Source organism: Melospiza georgiana, chromosome 9, assembly GCF_028018845.1.
Source record: "Melospiza georgiana isolate bMelGeo1 chromosome 9, bMelGeo1.pri, whole genome shotgun sequence".
Classification (NCBI taxonomy): Eukaryota; Metazoa; Chordata; class Aves; order Passeriformes; family Passerellidae; genus Melospiza; species Melospiza georgiana.
In genome coordinates, this window is record NC_080438.1 from 29,404,390 (window position 1) to 29,425,898 (window position 21,509).

General features: G+C 42.2%; 1 protein-coding gene across 1 annotated transcript in view; it reads left to right on the top strand.

The window, feature by feature from the left end:
• PATJ (PATJ crumbs cell polarity complex component) overlaps window positions 1-21,509 on the top strand; it is a 133,253-nt gene that overhangs the window by 73,162 nt on the left and 38,582 nt on the right. Inside the window, exons 26-28 of the mRNA XM_058029911.1 lie at window positions 2,585-2,781; window positions 10,404-10,495; window positions 20,259-20,331. Coding sequence (XP_057885894.1) covers window positions 2,585-2,781; window positions 10,404-10,495; window positions 20,259-20,331 — 362 coding nt within the window. The remainder of the gene's footprint in view (window positions 1-2,584; window positions 2,782-10,403; window positions 10,496-20,258; window positions 20,332-21,509) is intronic.

Here is a 21,509-nt window from a genome sequence, read left to right on the forward strand (position 1 = left end):
AAACAACCCAACCCCTTAACAAATAAAGCAGCCAATCAGATGAATTTTTTCTTTACCCAAAGATTTGTTCCCGCAATGGGGAATTTTGGCATTTCTGGAGCACAGAGCTGGGGTTCAATCACCAGACTTCCAGACCTGGCCCAACACAGGAATTTTCGTGGGGCTTTGTCCCATCCCAGGGACAAATTGCCCAAACTACTGATTTTTGAAGGACTAAAGCTCACTTTTAGTTCCTGCCCAGCTCATAAAGGAATGCACATGTGCTTCTGGACTGCCAGCATTTCTCCCATGTGAGAAAGCTCATTTTGGGGAGGAAACACCGTGGAATTACAGACTTATTCACAGAGGCACTGTGTCTGCAGGCAGAGGCTGGAGCAGCGTGTGCTTGCAGTGTCACAGGGCTGAGTGCCACAGGCCAGGAATGAGTTTGAAGATGTGCAGCTCCATCTGCACTGCATTTAAACGTGTTTTTGTGTGTGTGTGCAGCTCCTGTCTGTGCACCCAGCTATGAGTTGTTCAAGTGATGCTTTACACGAGTTCCTTGCTCCTGGCAAGCAGCACTGAGATGTGTTACCCATGTACAACCAGCAGTGCAGGGAGCTGTGGCAGGAGGTGATGGACAGCAGCCCTCCAGCTCCAGTTCTTGCTTTTAGCCACAAAAACGCAATCATTAGGAAAAAAAGCCCTTTTCTGCTGGTGCCCAGCGCTGGGTGTGCTGCAGCTCCTTGCTGTGCTGTAATGAGTAATTGGTCTAATTGTGGTGGGCAGCAAATGCCTTGGAGCTCTTCAGGTCTGGACTTGGCCTCGTGGGCAGACAAATTAAACCTCAGTGCTGTGACCAAGCCAGGTGTGGCTGCATCTCCTTTGCTTTCCAAAACTCCATTTTTGAGACCCTTCCTGTCTTCCTGTTCTGGTACTAAAAAGACAAAACAGTTTCCAAATCCATGTAGTAAACCACACCTCTAATTACAAGCTGACCCCATTAGTTAAGAAATACATTAAAAACCATGCAGCTACATGGATTGCCGTTTATTTAACACAGTTACATGAATTTTTGGGGGCATATAATTGTAACAAATGAGCTTTCTAATTTTTTTGGTGATACTCTGATTTTGTGCAGAGCTCTGTGGGGCTTTAGCAGCTTTCCAGGGATAGCATCTCACCCTGGCTGTACACCCTGGGGTTTTGAGCATGGCAGGAAAATTCAGCCTGTAAATACAGCAAGGGGAGAGCTGGTTGCTCTCAGTGGGGTAATTCTCTTGTGTGCAGCTGGGGCTGGAGATGGGAGCTGCTCTCCATGTCCCAGTGGGCTCTGCCAAGGCACACGGGGTGCTGCAGCTGGAGCAATTGCTCAGGAAGGACCCTTGGAGAGAGGAACCACTGGGAATGTCCCATGTTCAGCTGCATCACCCTGATTCACGGCACAGGGGCTGTGGAAGGAGCGTCTCTGCCTCATCTTCCTCCTTCTCAGCAGTTTTTGTTCACTTTTGGTTGCCTCCCTCTCACCTTGCCCAGCTCTTTTCCCTCTTCCTTGTTGTCATGGGAACATTCACTACAGCAGTTAAATCATACTATTAAAATGTGCTTCCCCAGGAGGGTGCTGGTAGCTAATATTGATCTAGCTCCTGCTGCTGACTCAGGGATATGGCTGAACATATAATATCCCTTATTTCTGCCTTTCATGCATAATGCAGCAGTTTCTCTCACCTTGGGCTCTGTGCTAAGGTGACACCCAGCCACAGGGGTGTGCTTTGACTTGCTCTTTCAGATGTGTGGCCCAGCTGAGGGGTGCAGGTGGAGCTTTAAACTGGAATCTGCAGAGGGAAAGCAGACAGGACAAAGCTGCCCTCCCCAGCAGTGGTGATGGATGTTTGTGTGCCAGTGGTGGAAACACACTCAGATTAACCTGTCAGCATCCCCAGCCACGCTGTGTGCTCCCGGTAACTTTGTAAATACATCGAGCTCTGTCGCAGGAATGCTTGAAATGCAGATGAAAGACAAATAACTACCTTAATATCAGGTGAGGCTGCATTTAAAAATGCAATCACTCATCTCCATTGTCCCTGACATCTGCTCTGCCTAATCAGCCCGTGGAGTTCAGCAGAGCAGTGCTGGGAAGATTCCTGAGTCACCAGGAGGGAGCACAAGGTTTTACCTTGAGATGTGAGCTTGCAGTAATGTCTGAGCCATTAAGGGCTTCACTTTCCCACCGTGGTTAATTAACCAGCTCAAACTTTACGAGAGTTTCCTGGATTTGATAGGTTTTGTAAGGTAAAGGTGCCTCTGGAATTTCCTTGTTTACCCTCCTTTCAGAAAAGTTTTGGTTTGGAACCAGGCTGTTGTACAAATAATTAAAAATAGCGTGGGTTTCGTGTGAACAGTATTTGCAGCTGATGCTGCATTTTGCTGTGTGACTGATGCACACAGAGCAAATGGTATTTTAGAGTCTGTGCTGAAAAGACCTCTGTTAAAAACACTTATTTGCTGAGGAGCCATAAATTTCTGGCATATTTGTGCCTGTTGTTGAACATCTGCACGTAACTCACTTCGTGTTCTAACTCCCTTTACGTTTTGGCCTTCCCAGAAAAAATCAGGCAGAGATATGCAGATCTCCCGGGAGAATTGCACATTATTGAGCTGGAGAAAGACAAGAATGGGCTGGGGCTCAGCCTGGCTGGCAACAAGGACCGCTCCAGGATGAGCATCTTCGTGGTGGGGATCAACCCCGACGGCCCCGCGGGACGGGACGGGCGCATGCACATCGGGGATGAGCTCCTGGAGGTAAAAGTTCCCTGGATACACCTTGGGGATGAGCTCCTGGAGGTAACACCCTGCCCTGAATGCAGTTTGGGGATGAAATCCTGGAGGTAAAACCTTCCCTGGATAGACCTTGGGGGATGGAGGTAAAACCTTCCCTGGATAGACCTTGGGGATGGAGGTAAAACCCTTCCCTGGATCACTTGGGGATGGAGGTAAAACCCTTCCCTGGATCACTTGGGGATGGAGGTAAAACTCTTCCATGGATGCACTTTGGGGATGAGTTTCTGGAGGTAAAACCCTTCCCTGGGTGCAAATTAGGGATGAGCTCTTGAAGGTAAAACCCTGCCCTGAATGCAGTTTGGGGATGAAATCCTGGAGGTAAAACCCTTCCCTGGATCACTTTGGGGATGGAGGTAAAACTCTTCCCTGGATGCACTTTGGGGATGAGTTTCTGGAGGTAAAACCCTTCCCTGGGTGTGAATTAGGGATGAGCTCCTGGAGGTAAAACCTTTCCCTGGATACACCTTAGGGATGGAGGTAAAATTCTTCCCTGGATTCACTTTGGGGATGGAGGTAAAACTCTTTCCTAGATCACTTTGGGGATGAACTCCTCTAGGTAAAATTCTTCCCTAGATGCAGTTTGGGAATGAACTCCTGGAGGTAAAATCCATCTCCCTGGATGCACTTTGGGGATGGAGGTAAAACTCTTCCATGGATGCACTTTGGGGATCAACTCCTTGAGGTTAAAACTCTTCCCTGGATACACCTCAGGGATGAACTCCTCTAAGTAAAATTCTTCCCTGGATGCAATTTGGGGATGAACTCCTGGAGGTAAAACCCTTCCCTGGATCACTTTGGGGATGGAAGTCTAACTCTTCCCTGGATGCAATTTGGGGATGGAGGTAAAACTCTTCCATGGATGCACTTTGGGGATGAGCTCCTGGAAATTCTTCCCTGGATGCACTTTGGGGATGAGCTCCTGGAAGTTCTTCCCTGGATGCACTTTGGGGATGAGTTCCTCTAGGTAAAACTCTTCCCTGTATGCAGTCTGGGGATGAAAGTTTATTCCTAGAAGTAAAACCCTTCCCTGGATGCACTTTGGGGATGAGCTCCTGGAGAGAAAACTTCACTGGATGCAGTTTAGGGATGAGCTCCTGGAGGTAATTGTTCCCTTCAGCGTGTGCAGGGAGGGAGAGGCATCTTGAACCTTTAAATAAAGCCTGGAAGTGGAATGAGGTGGCTGAGCAAGGAGCTGTGCTGATTTATGCCAACTGAGAACTTGGCCTTTGGCAGGTAAATGTGTTTGCAGTGAAACAAAAATCACTGGCCTGTGAAAAGCAATGTCTTGTCAGCAAAGTCTGTGCTCTCAGCATGTTCACAAGCTCTGCGTGGGGAGGGGCTGCTGGAAGGCAGGAAGGGGACAGTAAATCAATCCTTGGAGTGCATGTGTGGTTTGCCGGGAAATTCACACTTTTCGTTGAAAAAAAAAGCCAAAACCCCCTCAACGTTGCCATATGTGTTTTTACAGATGACAGGGATATTCCCCATCCTGAAAATAAATTTCATGCTGTAATCTGTTTTGATCTGTTGCAACTTTAAATGCTTATTTTCTGTAGTTGTGTCTGGCACGGGTTCACCCACGAGGCAAGAGAGCTCGTTAGCACATGGAGTATTTTGTCTTCACTTCCTCTCCAGTCTCCTTGCCTCACCTTCAGCCTGCAAACACAGCTTTCCCTTCACTTCATCTGCCTTTTGGGCTCTTGCAAAATGACATTTTGCTGCTGTACCTGCAGAGATACCCCACGTGGTGATTGCTTCGGTGGTTTATAAAAATCATCCCTCCTCCCTGGGGATCTTGCCCTTGGAGAGGGGCGCAGGGATTTGCTGACCTGCTGCTCGCCGTGGGCGGTGATGCTCTGAACTTCCAGCAGCTCTCTGTGCAATCAGAAAACCACCTATTTTTTCACATTTCTTGACTTGAGAAAGAGCAGTTTGGCTGCCTGGGGGTACCCTGGGAATAGTCAGAATTGTCCAAGCATTTGTCATTGTCTAACAGTTCTGTAATTAGGGGGTTTCAATACACATACTACAAGAAAGATCTTTTTTTTGGCTATAGAAACACCATCATCTGAAGTTGATTTCATTTTAAATGTGAGAAAAGGTATGAAGGTCTGGACCATAATGGAGTAGGGTTGGAAAATTGCTTTCTCCTTCAGAATGATGTTTTTTCTGTCCCTGACACTGAATTCTAATGGTAAAAAAAAGGGAAATCGTTAAATTTTGGGTGTGCTGAAAGAACTCGCGGCACTGTTCTCCTCTGCATATCATAGGTAGAGCAAAGGATCTGAAGTTAAATACTTGAAAGAGGCACCATGTGGGATTAATCACAAGGCTGGGTTTTGCATGGATGAGCCACGTTATAAGGAAGCATTTCCCAAAGTGATGGTGTTGCCCTCATTCCTCTCCCTGTTAAGCTGGAAATAAAATGTTTTTTTTTTTCCCTTCAGTAGAAGGAAAGTGAGATCCTCCATCTCAAAAACGCCCAGATTCAAATAAAAATCCAAGGAGACTTCACTAAGTACCTTGTTTATCCTTGCAATCCAGCTTAAGATGTGCCACCAGTGGGCAGGAGTGCAATTCCTTACAGGAAAGGATAAATTCAAACATCTGCATTACAAAAGGCTGGGTTGTGCATTGGCCATGTGCACTGAGGTGACAAAACTCACATCTGGTTCTCACCTAACTGCATGTTTAAGGTGCATTTGCATCTGCATCTTTAATCACACCTCAGTCTTCAGTAGTGGAACACCTCAGCAAGAGAAGGGATTCACATCTTGGGAAGCCCCTGGCATTTCTGGGGTCTTGCTCCATTAAAGCAGAGGATGCCCCTGCAGGGTGTGCAGATTATTCCCTGTGGCTTTTGCTGGAGTTCAGGTTAATGGGGTGGCCATTTAGACAGATTGATGTTACCTGATCATTTTCCTTTTGAACTGGGGTTTGATTGGATTCAGTTGGAGGGTGTGGGATCCAGCCAGGCTGCCTCAGCTTCTTATTCATAAAATCTTTCATTGCTGAATTAATGAAATCCCAGCTCATTTTAGCTTCTGCAAACAACAGTAGCCTTGTGGGGGCACGATCCTGGCTTGGTTTCACAAGGAGGGAAATGCAGGTCACATCAAAAACCTTCATGTATTTTTATTTTACCTCTTCAGTGATGTATTTTGGATGGCTGTGTGGCTGGAGAAAACAGCTTTTTGGGGGAAGAAGATCCTTTCATCCTACTTTTATACATATGGGAAAACCACTTGGGTCAGAATTTTGTCCTTGCAGAGAAAAGTAGGTTTTATTTTTACAGGACACAAGTTGTGCTTTTCCATTCTTTTTCCAAGCAGAGGAGCCATCTGTGGTGCTCCTGCCTGGCTCTCATGCTGGTTTAGTGCAGGTGTCTGCCCTGCTTGGTGTCTTGTTGGGCTGGGCTCAGTGCTGGGGCTGGTGGTGCCCAGCATGGCCCTCAGCAGGGTCACCTGGAGCTGTACCTGTGCCTCGAGTCCTGCTGCTCCCCATCACCATTATTATTGTTATTATTATTATTACTACTCCTCCTTTTCCTCCTTTTCCTCCTTTTCCTCCTTTTCCTCCTTTTCCTCCTTTTCCTTCTCCTCCTTCTCCTCCTTCTCCTCCTTCTCCTTCTCCACCTTCTCCACCTTTTCCTCCTCCTCCTTCTCCTCCTTCTCCTCCTTCTCCTCCTTCTCCTCTTTCCCACCCAGCCCTTTCTGTGTTTCATTCTCTGAGGCCACGGCACCTCTTGAAAGAGTAAAAGCTCTTTTTTTTTTTTTTTTTTTTTTTGACTTTTTTTTTGACTCTTCAGACCAAAATCACTGTAGGAGTTTGCCTGTTGTCCATTCTGGACTGTTGCCCAGGTGTCAATAATTACATTTTATTTCTTTATGCCATTTTTGCCACAGCTCAAAGCCAGAGAGCTTTCGTGCTAAATGCATTTTTATTGCTGTTTTATTTTGAGGTGCTTAAATAAATAAAAGTTGTGCTGTAATAATACAATAGATACAGCAGTATTTTGCCCAAGTAAATGAGCTCCCCAGCCAAACTCACAATGCCATTTCTGTTCTGGGGTGTGGGTGATTGGCATTTAATTCTCAGTTTATTTGCTGTGGGATCTCAGTACAGAATCACAGAATGGTTTGGGTTGGGAGGGACATTAAAATTCATCTTATTCCCTAGGCAGGGACCCCTTCCACAATCCCAGGGTGCTCCAAACCCTGTCCAGCCTGGCAGGGATGGAGCTTCTCTGCACAAAGTGCTCCAGTCCTTTGCAGAGGGGGATGCAGGGCCTTTTTTGGTGTGCTTTTTTGGGTTTTTGGTGTGCTTTGTGTGCTTTGTGGCTGTGGGTGGTGATTTCCAGGCTGGCAGGGGAGGGCACAGGGATCTGTCCCTTCCCAATGTCCTTCCTCCACATCCCCAGGTGGGAGCCCCAGGCATCAGCTGCCAGCTCAGAGCAGGATATTTTCTGTCCTTACAGATTTCATGCTCTGTTGATCACTTTAGGTGATGCACATGTTTAAACATGTGCCCAGCAAGGATTTTGGTGAGGGAAATTCACATTCTAATTAGTTTTTCCCTCCAAGCTTTGGGAGCTTGGTGCGCTTTATGGGGTTTCATTATATAAAATCTGACTGATAAAAAAAAGGCTTTGAAACTTCCCCCATTGTTTCAGAGAGCCTGGTTGTGTCTTGGAATGCTACAATTCCTGTGGTAAGAAGGAACCCAGTGCATTGTACAAAGAAATAATTATTACAGAAAGCTAAGCCAGTATTTTTACTAGCTTTGGGGTATCATTTAACTTGATTTTCATAAAAATCAGATGATACTAATTTTATGGATTTCCATTACTGCCACGTAGTAAAAACAGTGTGGGTTGGTTTTTTTTTGGGGGGTTTTTTTTTTTTTTTTTTTATATCCATATCTAATGTTTCTCTTCTGCAAATTAAAGTTTGAGAAGCAAACAATCCTGGAGATTTTTCCCTCTGAACCCCAGAGCTCGGATTTCAGTGGGTTTGTACTTTCTGCTACTTCAATGCATGAAACTGTAAACCAAAACTTGTGTAGGTGAAGGCAGCAGTACACTTGGGATCTGTGATTAAATCTGCCACAAAGCAATGTGGGATCCCTTTCAAGGCTGAACTTGGGGGCTGACCTGACCTCATACCTGCAGCAAGTTTTTATCTCTCTCTGAGCTCTGCTGACTTTCCAAGGAGTTATGGAAAGAGGCATTTCCATGAGAAGAGTTGGGGTTGATTCAGATCAGTTTATTTCTTTTGCTTAGCCCAGGCTTTGCTTTTCTTTTCTAATCTCTAGTGCAAAAAGTAAAGCACAGATTTGTAGGTTTTGACTCCCAGAGCAGTATTTGGTTAATCTGACATGTTACTTTACTCAATTTGAAATATTTAAAGTGATGTTTCTTCTGAAATCCTAGATGCTCTCTGTTTTGTTTTATTTAAGTAGGCTTTGGTGTTTTGCTCATCACTGTGGTATCTGCACCTAACAGAGCATTAATTTATTTTGCAAAAGAAAGTGTACTTCAAAAAAAAAAATTAATACTGGGCATAATAATTCTGTAGGACAGTCCAAAACCTTGTGGAGATATATTGCTTTGATTATGCTTTCATTTTGGAGTAATTAAATAATTATAACTTAGAGACCCAGCTCACAGCTAATTAAATTTTAGACTATTTGATACATGTAGTGAGTAGGATTAATTTAGCCAGAGTAAAGCCTATAAATTTTAATCTAAGAAGTCTGCTGTTTAGGAAAATTGATGGTAATTTAACTAAATCCAAACAATTTGTAAAGCATACAGTATTCCCAGTGAACAATTTATTCTCAAACTTAGAAAAATTAAGTCAACAAACTCACTGAAAATTTCAAGTTGAGCTTGAAGGCAGAATGCAGCTGAGCATTCATCCATTTTTGCCACTGGATATTTAAATTGATGGTTGATTAATGAAGCATGGCCCAGGATGTTGCTTCTCACCCTGCCTTTTCCATGGCAGCTGCAGGCAGAACCATATTAACTCTTTGAGAATGGTGATATTATTTCCTTTTAGATCTTGCTTTTGTACAATAAAAGGCTTGGTAAGTGAAAGTTCTGCACTTCAATCCCAGTCAGTAACCAAGTGTTAGGGGGATTATTCTTGTCCTTGCGTTGTCCTTATTTAACTGATGAACTTGCATCATGTTTTGACCCACTGAAAATAAGATTTGTGAATATTCCTAATGTGTCTGACTAGCCCATATCACACCAGGCTGGAAGACTTGGCCTGTTACTTCTTGTTTGATTGAAAAAAAAAAAAAAGAAATCCTTCTAAGATCACAAACCCAGGATCCAATACAAACATCTGCAGTAACAAAAATTCCTTCTGTAATCACCACCGAATTGTTCCTGGGCTCCGTGTTCCTTATTGTTTTAAGCAGCATTGGTGTATCAAATGTGAATGTAAATATTATGTTGTAAATTTAGAGTGGGAGGAAAAACCTGCAGCATTGAAGCACAGGAGTGTTTAGGTTGGAAAAGTCCTTTAGGACGCAGAGTGCAGCCATGCCCCAGCACTGCCCAGGCCACCACTGCCCCAGTGTCCCCAAGTGCCACGTCCACAGGGATGTTAAACCCCTCCAGGCATGGGGACTGCCCTGGGCTGGACAACTCTTTCCATGGAGAAATTTTCCCAAATATCCAGTCTAAACTTTACTTGGCACAGCTTGAAGCCGTTTCTTGTTGTCCTGTCTCTTGTTATTTGGGAGCACAACCTGACCCCCATGGCTGTGCCCTCCTGTCAGGAGCTGTGCAAGGTCCATCCTGAGCCTCCTTTGCTCCAGGCTGAGCCCCTGCCCAGCCCCTTCCCAGTTCCATTCCCTTCCCTGGACCTGCTCCAGCCCCTCCATGTCCTTCTTTCTCTGACTGGGGACCCCAGAACTGACCCTGGGGCTGGGGGTTGGTTGTAGGGCTTGTCACTGCCCTGCTGCTGTGGCCACAGCACTGGTGGCCAGGACAGGTGCCCTGGCCCTGCTGCCCACCTGGGGGATGTCCTGGCCAGGCTGTTTTCCCTGCCTTTCCCATTTCCCATGCCCCAGGGCTTGGTGCTGCTGCTGTGCTCAGGTGTGGATCCATCCCAGCAAAAGGGATGCAGCATCATGTCCTTAAATTGTCCTTCATCCCCCTGACTCCCCCTCCTCCTCCTTCAGCAGAGCTGAGGAGTCAGCACAGTCTTAGCAGCCAGTTCTCCTCAATGGCCAGAGCCTGCAGGCAAAGTCTCAACATCTAAACATCTGTGCTGTTGTCACATCTGTATGATTCTCCTCAGATCAAGTTGCTTTCCAAAAATCTGGGAATAATCCTTGAAACCCATTCAAGGGATCTGTGGGGGGAAAAAAAAATCTCTCATTTGTGGTTTACTAATAACAGTAAATTAGCTCTGCATTGGTTCCTGTTTTATATAGATCAAGATTTTGGAGACCACATTTTCTTTGAGTCTTATCTCCTTATCCACAGTAAACTTGGAAGTCTCGGTGTTATAAATTAGAACAAGGTGTACTCCTCCACTTACATGAAAATCATTTTCTTTTAACAGATAAACAATCAGATATTGTATGGAAGAAGCCACCAGAATGCTTCTGCAATCATTAAAACTGCCCCATCCAAGGTCAAGCTGGTTTTCATACGGTAAGAACCTTTCTCATCAAAACATTTGCTGCACTTTAGCCTATGCCATGACATATTTACATATTTAGTCTGCTTTGCACATGCTGAACTTTCCCAGTTCTCTTTGAAACTGAATAAACCTTTTCCCTGACTGTTCTTCTTGGAACAGTTCAAGAGTTCTCCATAATAATGTAAAAAAAAAAAAAAAAAAAAAAAAAAAAAAAAAGAAAATACCTAATGGAAATGAATGCTTATTTTGCTTATTTTAGGGGTGTCTGCTGAAAACTTGAGCTGTTCCTCTTGGGCTTGGGAGCTGCTTCTGCCACAGCTTCCTGAAGTGCTTTGGGATGGGTTGATGGGTTGGAGAGGGCAGCTTGTTCATCCAGCCAGGAGGGAGTGGTGATGGTGCAGAGGCTTGGGATTGCTGGAGAGGAGCAGGGATGGAGCACAAGGAGCAGGAGCTGGCTGAAGGACACCTTTGTGTGGGCATCAAAAGAGGATTTTGGAAGTGAGCAAGGGCTTGTTCGTACAGAGGGGAAGGCTGGCTTTGCCAAGGAGAGCTGGGATGGATTGTGTGGGAGGGAATATGCTAAAACACCCTTTCATCTGCATAAAAATTACATGTGGGCATTTTTCTTTCGCTCCGAGCATGAAAATTTTTCCTCTTTGTACATGAATTAAAGACACCTGCGTGCATTCCCTCAGTAGTTCAGGAAGTGTTGCTCTCCCGACCCTGAGCAGGAGGTCTGGGAAAAAGCTGCCTCTTTCCCAGGACTCAAACATGCTCCAGCAGGCTGGAATTTCACAGATGTGCATTTATGAATAAATCCCAGCTGTGACTTTTGCTGGGCACTTCACCCCCGTGCCATTTTATAAGGTGCTCTTCCCACCAACACCTACATCATCCTTGCTATTGTTTTACATTCCTGGCTCACCCACGGGCTCCCTGTGAACAATGTCATAATCTGTGGCTGAATGCATATAAATGTGTACATTTACTGCCACGGCTCTGCCTGCTGCAGCGTGCCCAGGAGTGATGGAGGAGCAGCATTAGCACTGTGAGCAATGAGTTGCTATCCTTGGCAGCTCTGAGGATCTGGAGGAGATTAATGCTCCTGCCTGCAGCTCCTGTGTTACTTTCCCCAGCCACTGAGAATTCAACATCACGTCCCACAGCTCACTCACCATTATTTAATTGCCCGTGGAAAATGTGGAGGTTCCAGAGGCAAAACCCCCACTTGTGGGAGCCCAAGCCAAGAGTGGGGCTCCTTCCCTGGTGCTCCAAGCAGAACTCCAGGGAATGGGCCCTGGCAGAGCCACTTCCATGGGCTGCAGGTCCTTGGTGCATTGTTTGGGTCCTTGGTGTGTCTTTTGGGTCCTTGGTGTGTCTTTTGGGTCCTTGGTGTGTCTTCTGGATCCTTGGTTTGTCTTTTAGATCCTTGGTTTATCTTTTGGATCCTTGGTTTGTCTTTTGGATCCTTGTTGTGTCTTTTGGATCCTTGGTTTGTCTTTTGGATCCTTGGTTTGTCTTTTAGATCCTTGGTGTGTCTTTTGGGTCCTTGGTTTGTCTTTTAGATCCTTGGTTTATCTTTTGGATCCTTGGTTTGTCTTTTGGATCCTTGGTTTATCTTTTGGATCCTTGGTTTGTCTTTTGGATCCTTGTTGTGTCTTTTGGATCCTTGGTTTGTCTTTTGGATCCTTGGTTTGTCTTTTAGATCCTTGGTGTGTCTTTTGGGTCCTTGGTTTGTCTTTTAGATCCTTGGTTTATCTTTTGGATCCTTGGTTTGTCTTTTGGATCCTTGGTTTGTCTTTTAGATCCTTGGTTTATCTTTTGGATCCTTGGTTTGTCTTTTGGATCCTTGGTTTGTCTTCTGGATCCTTGGTTTGTCTTTTGGGTCCTTGGTTTGTCTTTTGGATCCTTGGTGTGTCTTTTGGGTCCTTGGTTTGTCTTTTGGATCCTTGGTTTGTCTTCTGGATCCTTGTGTCTTTTGGGTCCTTGGTTTGTCTTTTGGATCCTTGTGTCTTTTAGATCCTTGGTTTGTCTTTTGGATCCTTGGTTTATCTTATGGATCCTTGATGTGTCTTTTGGGTCCTTGGTTTGTCTTTTGGGTCCTTGGTTTGTCTTTTATGTCCGTGGTGTGTCTTCTGCCCTTAGAGACACAAAGGCCATGTAGATTCTTACCTAAAATTCTCCTTTTCTAATTGCTATCTTCAAGGCAAAAATTCATCTCAAATATTCGAGACACTAGAAATATATACTGGAAATACCATTGGGTGATTCTTGTTTCCATCTCAGAGATTTAAAAAAAAATAAAATTATCCTTTTAAATGCTGCTGCTGAGGATGTAAACTTCCATCTTCCCAAGAGCACAACTCTTGGCCTTACCCTGAGAGCTGCTGGGTTTGTGTGCTCAGCCCAGGCAGGCTCTGGAGAAGCAATAAAAGGGAATTCTCACACTGAGAGGATGTTCTCAGCACCTGGAGCACTACTCCAAACATGGGGAGAAAACCAATGTTTCTTGTTTTTTATGTGTGCTGGAGTTCTAGCAAAGACAAATTAGATTGTCTCTGTTAAATGTGGATTTTAAGGACAAATAAGAATGATTTGCTTTTCTCATGATGTTCCCTGAGCCCAGTGTGTCTTGGTGCTTCCCATTCCTCCAGCTCAGACCACAAACCCGGTGGATGGTGCTGAGTGAAAACATGAGCTGTGGCCTTTCTGTGCCTCTGGATGTGTTTTGGCTGTGTTACACAGCAAAATGACACAGACTGCAGGAACTCTGAGAGAAATTAATTTGGTCTTCATGTTCATCCAAATACAAATATCCTCATTTCACCAGTGAAAAACCTGAGGAGATTATAATTTTGCAGAAACGCATCAATCCACAGCCTGAAAAGGTCCTGCCTGAGCTATTCAGGGCATAAAAGCCAAGCTGTTGGAATTTTTGGGCTGTTCCAGTGCCCTCTCTGATACCCTGAGGCCTTTTTTCCCTGGGATGCAGGATGCTGAGTGATAAGCAGTCTGCTTTCCCCTTGGAAGCAGGAAACAGCATCCAGGTTTTCCTATTCCTGCTGTTTTGGTTCATGTGCAGGGCAGGGGGATGTTTCCATAAACTCCTTAATCAGTTGTGAAAGAAGCCCAGAAATTCCTGGGCACAGAAAAGCCTTTCTGGGAGAGCTGTAATAACTATCATTAAATAACTTCAGAGAATCACAGAACGGTTTGGCTTGGAAGGAACCTTCATGATTATCCAGCTCCAGCCCCAGATTTATTTCTTTTTCTAGACAAAGATAAAGGATAAAAGGTATCCTCAGCCTCTTGGACTTTTTGCTGAAATCCTGACTTACCACCACGTGTGCTATAAAAGTCTGTTCACACTTTTTTTACACCCAGGTAGTGTTACAATTGCATTCCCACCCTTTCCTGGAATTTTTTGCTGATGAGACACAGCTCAGTAGCTGCTGTGAGAACCACAGACACCCCCTTATGTCTGAAGGCTTCTCACTCTGCTTCATGAGCATCTTTTCCTCAATTAAGTTGACGATGATTATTTAAAGCAGTTGATTTTGGCCAGAATCCAGAATATAAGTCTTAACACAGCCCTGTTTCCCAGTGGTCTCATTAATTGCTTGAGCTTCTAAGAGCATCTAAAAGATTTGCAGTTAGAGTTTTTTTAGGGACAATAAGGGATGTCATGTCTTTGTTGCCTTTTGAAATTCTTGCTCTGATTCTCCAACGGGAATTAGTTAATAATAATTACCTCATTATTAATAATTTATTATTATAAAGTAATAAAATTATTTTATTACTTATCTTATTATTTATTTTATTACTTATTTTATTAATTTATTTATTATTTATTATTTATACTTTTATATAGTTTTATTTTTGTTATTATTTTAATTTTTATTTATTTTTATATTAAATAAAATAATTACCTGATTATTAAGTAATTTTTATTATAAAGTAATAAAATTGTTTATTTTATTATTGATTTTATTTATTGATTTTATTTTTATTTATTTATTATGTAATTATTTTATTAAATAATTAAGTAGTTTATTATTATAAAGTAATAAAAAGAGGGACTTGCTTCTTTTTGGAGTGTCTGTGCCCCAGTTCCCAAAATAAGAAGTGTTTCTACCCGTTGTGGGTTTTGCTCATGTGTTGTAAGTCCATCCCTGTAGCATGCATAATGAAACAATATAATTAAATTTTACATCTGGACTAGGAAATCCAGTTTATATCAGAGTGCTCTTTTACAGTGAGAATTTTATGATTCAGCAAATTCAGTGTTTTTTTCCATGCTCAATTAACTGCCTTTAATCTGGTTTGGTGCTTCAGTGCTGGTATAATAAGCAGATCAAATATAGCCGAGTGCTTGAATCAAAGAGAATTCCACTGATTTCAAACCATCCTCCCATTGTGCTCAGTCCTGTGAGTCACTCCTTGCTCTACCTTTATCCCTTAAAAGAAAATTGCCTTTTGCAGTGATGAGCCATGAGAAATGCTTTAACAGTGAGGGATTTTTCTGATTTAAATTCCATCTGTCGTCTGTCCTGAGCCCTCCCACGCTGCAGCCCCTGCTCTGATATTGCTGCTTCCTGCCGGTGGCATTGTGAAGCCCACAAATCTGTCACCCAAGCCCTCCTTCCATTTCCAGGTGTAATCTCCTCTTATTTATGGTGTTATTTATGTGCAGAGAGAGATCCCTCTGCTCCAAGGACTGGGGAGTGTCTGGGCTGTTCAACACTCCCCACTGCTGTGACTTTGACTCTTCTTTCACATCCTCTAGAAGTGCCATCTTATGTTTAGTGCCACTCTCAAACACTGCCATGCTTTAGAAATTATTAGAAATTATTTCTATAATAGTTAGGAAAATATTAGAAATTATTTCTATAATAAATAGGAAAATATTAGAAATTATTCCTATAATAATTAGAAAATTATTAGAAAATATTCCTATAATAACTAGGAAAATTATTAGAAATTATTTATATAATAATTAGAAAATTAATTGAAATTATTTCTATAATAATTAGAAAATTATTTTAAATTATTTCTATAATAATTCGAAATAATTAGAATTAGAAATTATTTTTACGTTTGTTCAAACCTACATAAACCCCACTGCTGTGACTTTGACTCTTATTTCAGATCCTCTAGAAGTGACTTCTTATGTTTAGTGCCACTCTCAAACACTGCCATGCTTTAGAAATTATTAGAAATTATTTCTCTAATAATTAGGAAATTATTAGAAATAATTTCTATTATAATTAGAAAATTATTAGTAATTATTTCTATAATAATTGGGAAATTATTAGGAATTATTTCTATAATAATTAGAAAATTGTTTCTATAATAATTAGAATCAGAAATTATTTTTACGCTTGTTCAAACCTACATAATTGTCCATATTTTAAGGGCATAAACTCCTGTTTTTACTTGCTTTGATTGCTGAGCTTCTTTCATGTGGGAAAGTTCAAACCTAAGCCCTTGCCAGGCCCTGTGTGTGTGTGCAAGTTTGAACCTTTCCTGTTTGCTGCAGAGCTGTTTCCTCCTCTCCGTCACACACGTGTGGGAACAGGCTCAGGAATGGCTCAGGAAGTTCAGGGATTTGGGCTCCTCCAAAACCTTTGATGACCTCAGGTGCAGTTTGTAAGAACATTATTTGTTCATTTAAAGCGCCCCTGTGCCCGTGGCTCCCGTGAACTGGGGGTGGGAGGAGAGGAAGTGCAGGACAAGACTCCTCTTGCTGCTGTGGGAGAGGTTGTTCAGGAGGATGCACAGAGGTCCTGCCCTGGAGGAGAAACCCAGGGAGTCTGCTCAGGGTGCAGCTCCTCTCTTCCAAAGGGGCTTCCAGAGGGAACGCAAAGATGAGAAAATACAAGATCTAGATTTCTGTTTTATTTTTATTTTATTTTAACAAGCAGGATGTGGACAATATAAGCTTCTGACAATCTGCAAGACTTTATGCCCTGGTATCACCTTGCCGAGGGAACATTTATTCCCTTGTTCTACATTTGTTTACACTGTTACTGCATTTATTGACACTATTATTTGCATATACATTTAAAAGCTTTCAACAATGTGCAAGACTTTATGTCCTGGTGTCACCTTGCAGACGAAACATTTATTTCCTTGTTCTACATTTATTTACAGTATTATTTGCATATGCATTTATAAACTTTCAATAATCTGCCATTCTTTATGTCCTGGTGTCACTTTGCAGAGGAAACATTGATTCCCTTGTTCTACATTTACACTATTACATTTTATACCATTATTGCATTTATTTACACTATTATTTGCATATACATTTAAAAGCTTTCAACAATGTGCAAGACTTTATTACTTTGTCACTTTGCAGAGGAAACATTTATTCACTTGTTCTGCATTTAGACTATTACATTTTACAGTATTATTCCATTTACTTACGCTATTATTTACATATACATTTATAAACTTTCAATAATATGCAAAACTTTATGTCCTGGTGTCACCTTGCTAAGGAAACCTTTATTCCCTTGTTCTTCATTTATTTTCACTATTTTTGCATTTATTTACACTGTTATTTGCATATACATTTATAAACTTTCAATAATCTGCAAGACTTTATGTCCTGGTGTCACCTTGCAGAGGAAACATTGACTCCCTTGTTCTACATTTATTTTCACTATTATTGCATTTTTTACACTGTTATTTACTTACACATTTTCAGCACCCAACTTCAGCTTCCCTTCATTCCTTCCTGCACCTTCCTGGGTGCTCCCTTTGGATTTATCTTTGCCTGTGGCTCTCTTCAGGTTTCTTTTATACCCAGTTTTTGTGGTATTTAAGTCAGTAACAATTCTGTTTGCCTTGGCTTAAGCTGCAAAGGTGCAGATGGAGCAGAACATCAGGAGTTTTACTTTTTTGATCTACCAAGACAGGATGGGGAATGTCCAGGCGCCCTGTTTAGACTGGAAAGAAGTAAAATGTAGTAAGGAATGAAAGCTTTATCTTGAGTGTGAAGGTTTGGACACCTTAACCCCGAGCAGGATTTTGCAGCAGCAACTGGGAGCAGCTTTTTTGGAGGTGGTTCTGGAGCAACCATTGGCAAATATGTGGAATGCTCATCTGCAGTCACTGTAATTTGAATGTGATGTTCGGACTTCTGAGATGTCTGCCCCTGCATCAAAAGAAAATGATTGCTCCTTTTAGTCGTAAATAAATTCACATTTTAGTTGAGGACACTTGTGGAAGTGGAGAGCAGAAACAGCAATTTCTTATTAGATCTGTCACTTTAAAATATATTCCCACTTTGATTCTGCTTTGAAGCATTCTCCTTTGAAGCAGCATTAAAGTATTTAAATATGTACGAGTCCTAGCAGGGGGAGATTACAAGCTGTGACACTGTGTAACCTTGGGGGTTTTTATATTTTTGCTTTTTGTTTTCCCAGGGATATTAACATAACTGTTGTTTTATTGCTTGCAATAAAAATGGCCATCCACTTAAAGCTGCATAAAGATACTTTTTCCCCACTGGTGGAAAAAAATACAAAGGTGTTTGTGTATGAAGTGAAAACTAGTTTGGATAATTAATTTTACCCCAGTTTGTCATGAAGATTGTGTTTAGCAATTTTTAGGGTACTTCTTACAAAATATACAAAAATATATATAATGTAATTATATATATAAAATATTATATATAAAAAAACATATATATAACATTATATATAATAATTTATTTATTTACTTATTTATTTATAATAAATATATAAATAAATATGTAAATATATATTTATATATAAATATATTTATTTACTTATTTATGTTTTAAATATATAATATATACAATATATATTATATATTGTATTTATTCTTTATATATCTATTTTTCTTAATTTATATAATTTTCTATAATTATATTGTTTATTTTTCTAATTATATTTTTATATATAATTTAATATATTTTATATATATTCTTTTTATTTATATATCTATATCTATATATCTTTATTTCCATGTTTGCTCCTAATTGCACAGCATGGATCCTGCATTGTGAGCTGCAGAGTGGGGTTGGTTTTCATGCTGACTGTACTTCACATAAACTATTGTCAGGAAAAGCTCTGCAGTCAAGGCAAAATCACAAAATCACCGGGTGATTTACTCCTGTGGGTTAGAAAAGCACCAAGCATAAGGAGATTGATGTCTCACCAAGATAAGAGCAGGGAAAACATCCTTGCCCAATGTGCCCTGTGGGTGAGATGGGCTTGGGATTGTGAAATGCTGATGGAATCCAGGGCTGGGTGCCCATGCTGGTGCCTCTCCCAGGCTGGGCTCTGAGAGCAGAGCCTGCAGCCAGCACAGCTCTGGGAGCACCCAGCCAGCTCCTCTGGATGCTGTGAGCTTGCAGATAAGGGAATGAATTCCCCAACCCTTGCCTGCAGGATTTATCATTTCAGATGCCTGTGACTCCCATTTGCTGCCCTGCTCAGAGCTGTTGATTCACAGAGTTATTTCTCAGGGATCAGAACATGCTAGCTCCATGTCTTTTAACCCTTCAGGGGGGAAATAAGACTTTTTTTTCTTTCAGGCACTTCCATAAAATGTGTTTAAAACACATAATAGTCTAATAGTTTATTGCAGAATTAAAGAGGAAAAGATTCTGCTCGTGTCACAGTAACATGGAGCGTAGTACAGAGAAAATCAAACCTGGAAGAGCCAAGAGAAGTCACTTCCCTTCATCTAAGAGCTGTACCTGTGGAGCAGCAGCATCAGAGATTCCTCTTGCAAAAAGGCTGGAGAAGGGACTTTGTGAAAAGGCACAAAGTGAGAGGACAGGGGGGAATGGCTGTAACCTGCCTGGGGTAGATTTTGGTTGAATTTTGGGAAGAAATTCCTCCCTGTGAGGGTGGGCATAGATACCCAGAGCAGCTGTGGCTGCCCCTGGATCCCTGGCAGTGCCCAAGGCCAGGCTGGAGCCCCCTGGGACAGTGGAAGGTGTCTCTGCCTTGTTAGGGGTGGCACTGGATGAGTTTTAAAGTGCCTTCCCACCCAAACTGTGATTCTGTGATGATTTGCCTTAAATGATATCACTGAAGTCATCTGTTACCTGGCTTCGTTTTACAGAGGCCAAAAAAACACAGAGCTAATTCCAGAAAACAAATCAGTTTAGATGGCAGTTGAGGAAAAACATCAGCAAGGCAGAATGCTGTTAAATACAAAAAACAAATTAATCAGATGTCAACTTCAGAGGCGTTTTAAAGAGAGAGAAAAAGATGCCATACATCATAAGCATTTTGGAAAAACAATTCCCTTTATATGTAGGGACAATCAGTGTTCATCTCCTCTTCTCCCTGCATTTTATAAAATCTTTTCCAAGTTTTTACATTGAAAAGACTGCAGCAAAAATGAACAAAAAAAGAAAAAGCAATCTGTTACATTAAACAGGTATTTCAGTAACATGAATGTGAAACTATAAACAAGCAGTTTACAGATGTAGAGACCATTAAAAGGGCTAACTAAGTGTGAGCTCATCTGTGGGTGTGTGGGGACTATAAAATCCAACTGCATCCTCTGATAATCCACACAAAATTGGATTTCCAAAGGACAGGATGTCAGTGTGTCCCAGATGAGGGATGGGATCTGCTGGGGGGCAAGGAACCAAAGCAAAAATTATAAAAAACAGTCGTCATGGTGTTGAGGGTGTTTTTTTAATGGGCAGAACCAACTCCAAGGAGAAGTTTGCCCACCCTGGATGGTGTGTAACGTGGTGTTTTGTTTTGTTTTGTTGTGCAGAAGTGAAGATGCAGTCAACCAGATGGCTGTCACTCCCTTCCCACTGCCTTCAGGCTCCCACTCTGCCATTGAGGTAAGGTTTGTGGGCTGTTGTTTTTAATTAGAGACTGCTAAATTGGATAGATTAATCATAATTAGCAGCTCCTGATAAGTTTGAGCACCTTGTGTAATTAAACCCGGGGTCGTAAAATGCGTTGGGTAGAGACTTGGCCTAATAGGCTTATTTTGCCCTGTCTCTTTTTTATTGATCTGGTTGTTCCTGACAGACCTGCATGGCTTTAACAGCAGCTCTTAAACAGGGCACTGCTGTACAGGAGGAAGAGGAGGCTCCAAACTAAAACCTTGCCAAATTTAAACCTTGTCCTGCTCCCCTTTCAGCTGGTTGTGCTGAGGCAGTTCTGCCTGGAGTAATCCTAAATGCAAAAGCAGTCTCAGCGTGGTGATGTTGCCAGTGTTTTCTGTGATTTTTGCTGCTCCCTCAGCCCCAGTGCAGACTGATTGCTCCCCTGTGCACCAGGAATCCCTGCAGTCACCACACTCGTTATCATTTTGACATCTCAGTGCGGTGTAACTAAATTTTCTAGATAAACTACACGGTTAGCCTCGCTGCTGCTTTTTAATTCTATTTCTATCTGAGCTAATAAAGCAAAAGATGTTTTGTAATTCAATTGGGGTTTGGTCCTGCCTCAATAAATCCATGTGCATTGAACTCCTGGTATTTCCAGGAGCGTGGCTGGGATCCCTCAGCAGGGGCCACGGGAGGTAAGGCTGGATGCATCCATCTCCTGTTTGCCCTCTTGCTGTTGTTTTCCACATTCTCTTACCTCTGCTGGCTGCTCCTTGCAGGCCTGGTGCTGCACAGAGCAAGAACTGCTCGTGTTTTGTTTGGATCTCAGTCATTTTTGGACAGGGCTTTGGCTTTTCCTTCTCTCCCCCACACCAGCAGCACATCCCAGGTGCAGCTGGTACTTTATAAATTGCTCAACAATTCACAGAGTTCATCTTATCTTTAATACCTGCATTTGTTCCCAGCTTTGTTTAATACTTGTGCCTTCAGGAGGAAGCACGAAGCTTTGTTTAGGCACATTCTGGTCAACTGGCTGTAATTAGACTCTACCCAAGTGTGTCTCTGTTTGCCTTTAGAGGTAGATGCTTGTGGGTTGAGTTTCATGCATTAATGGCAAGTTCTGACTATTTACATTATGTTTGTTTTATAAGTAAATACGGGTTTTTACTTCTAGCTGGTATCTT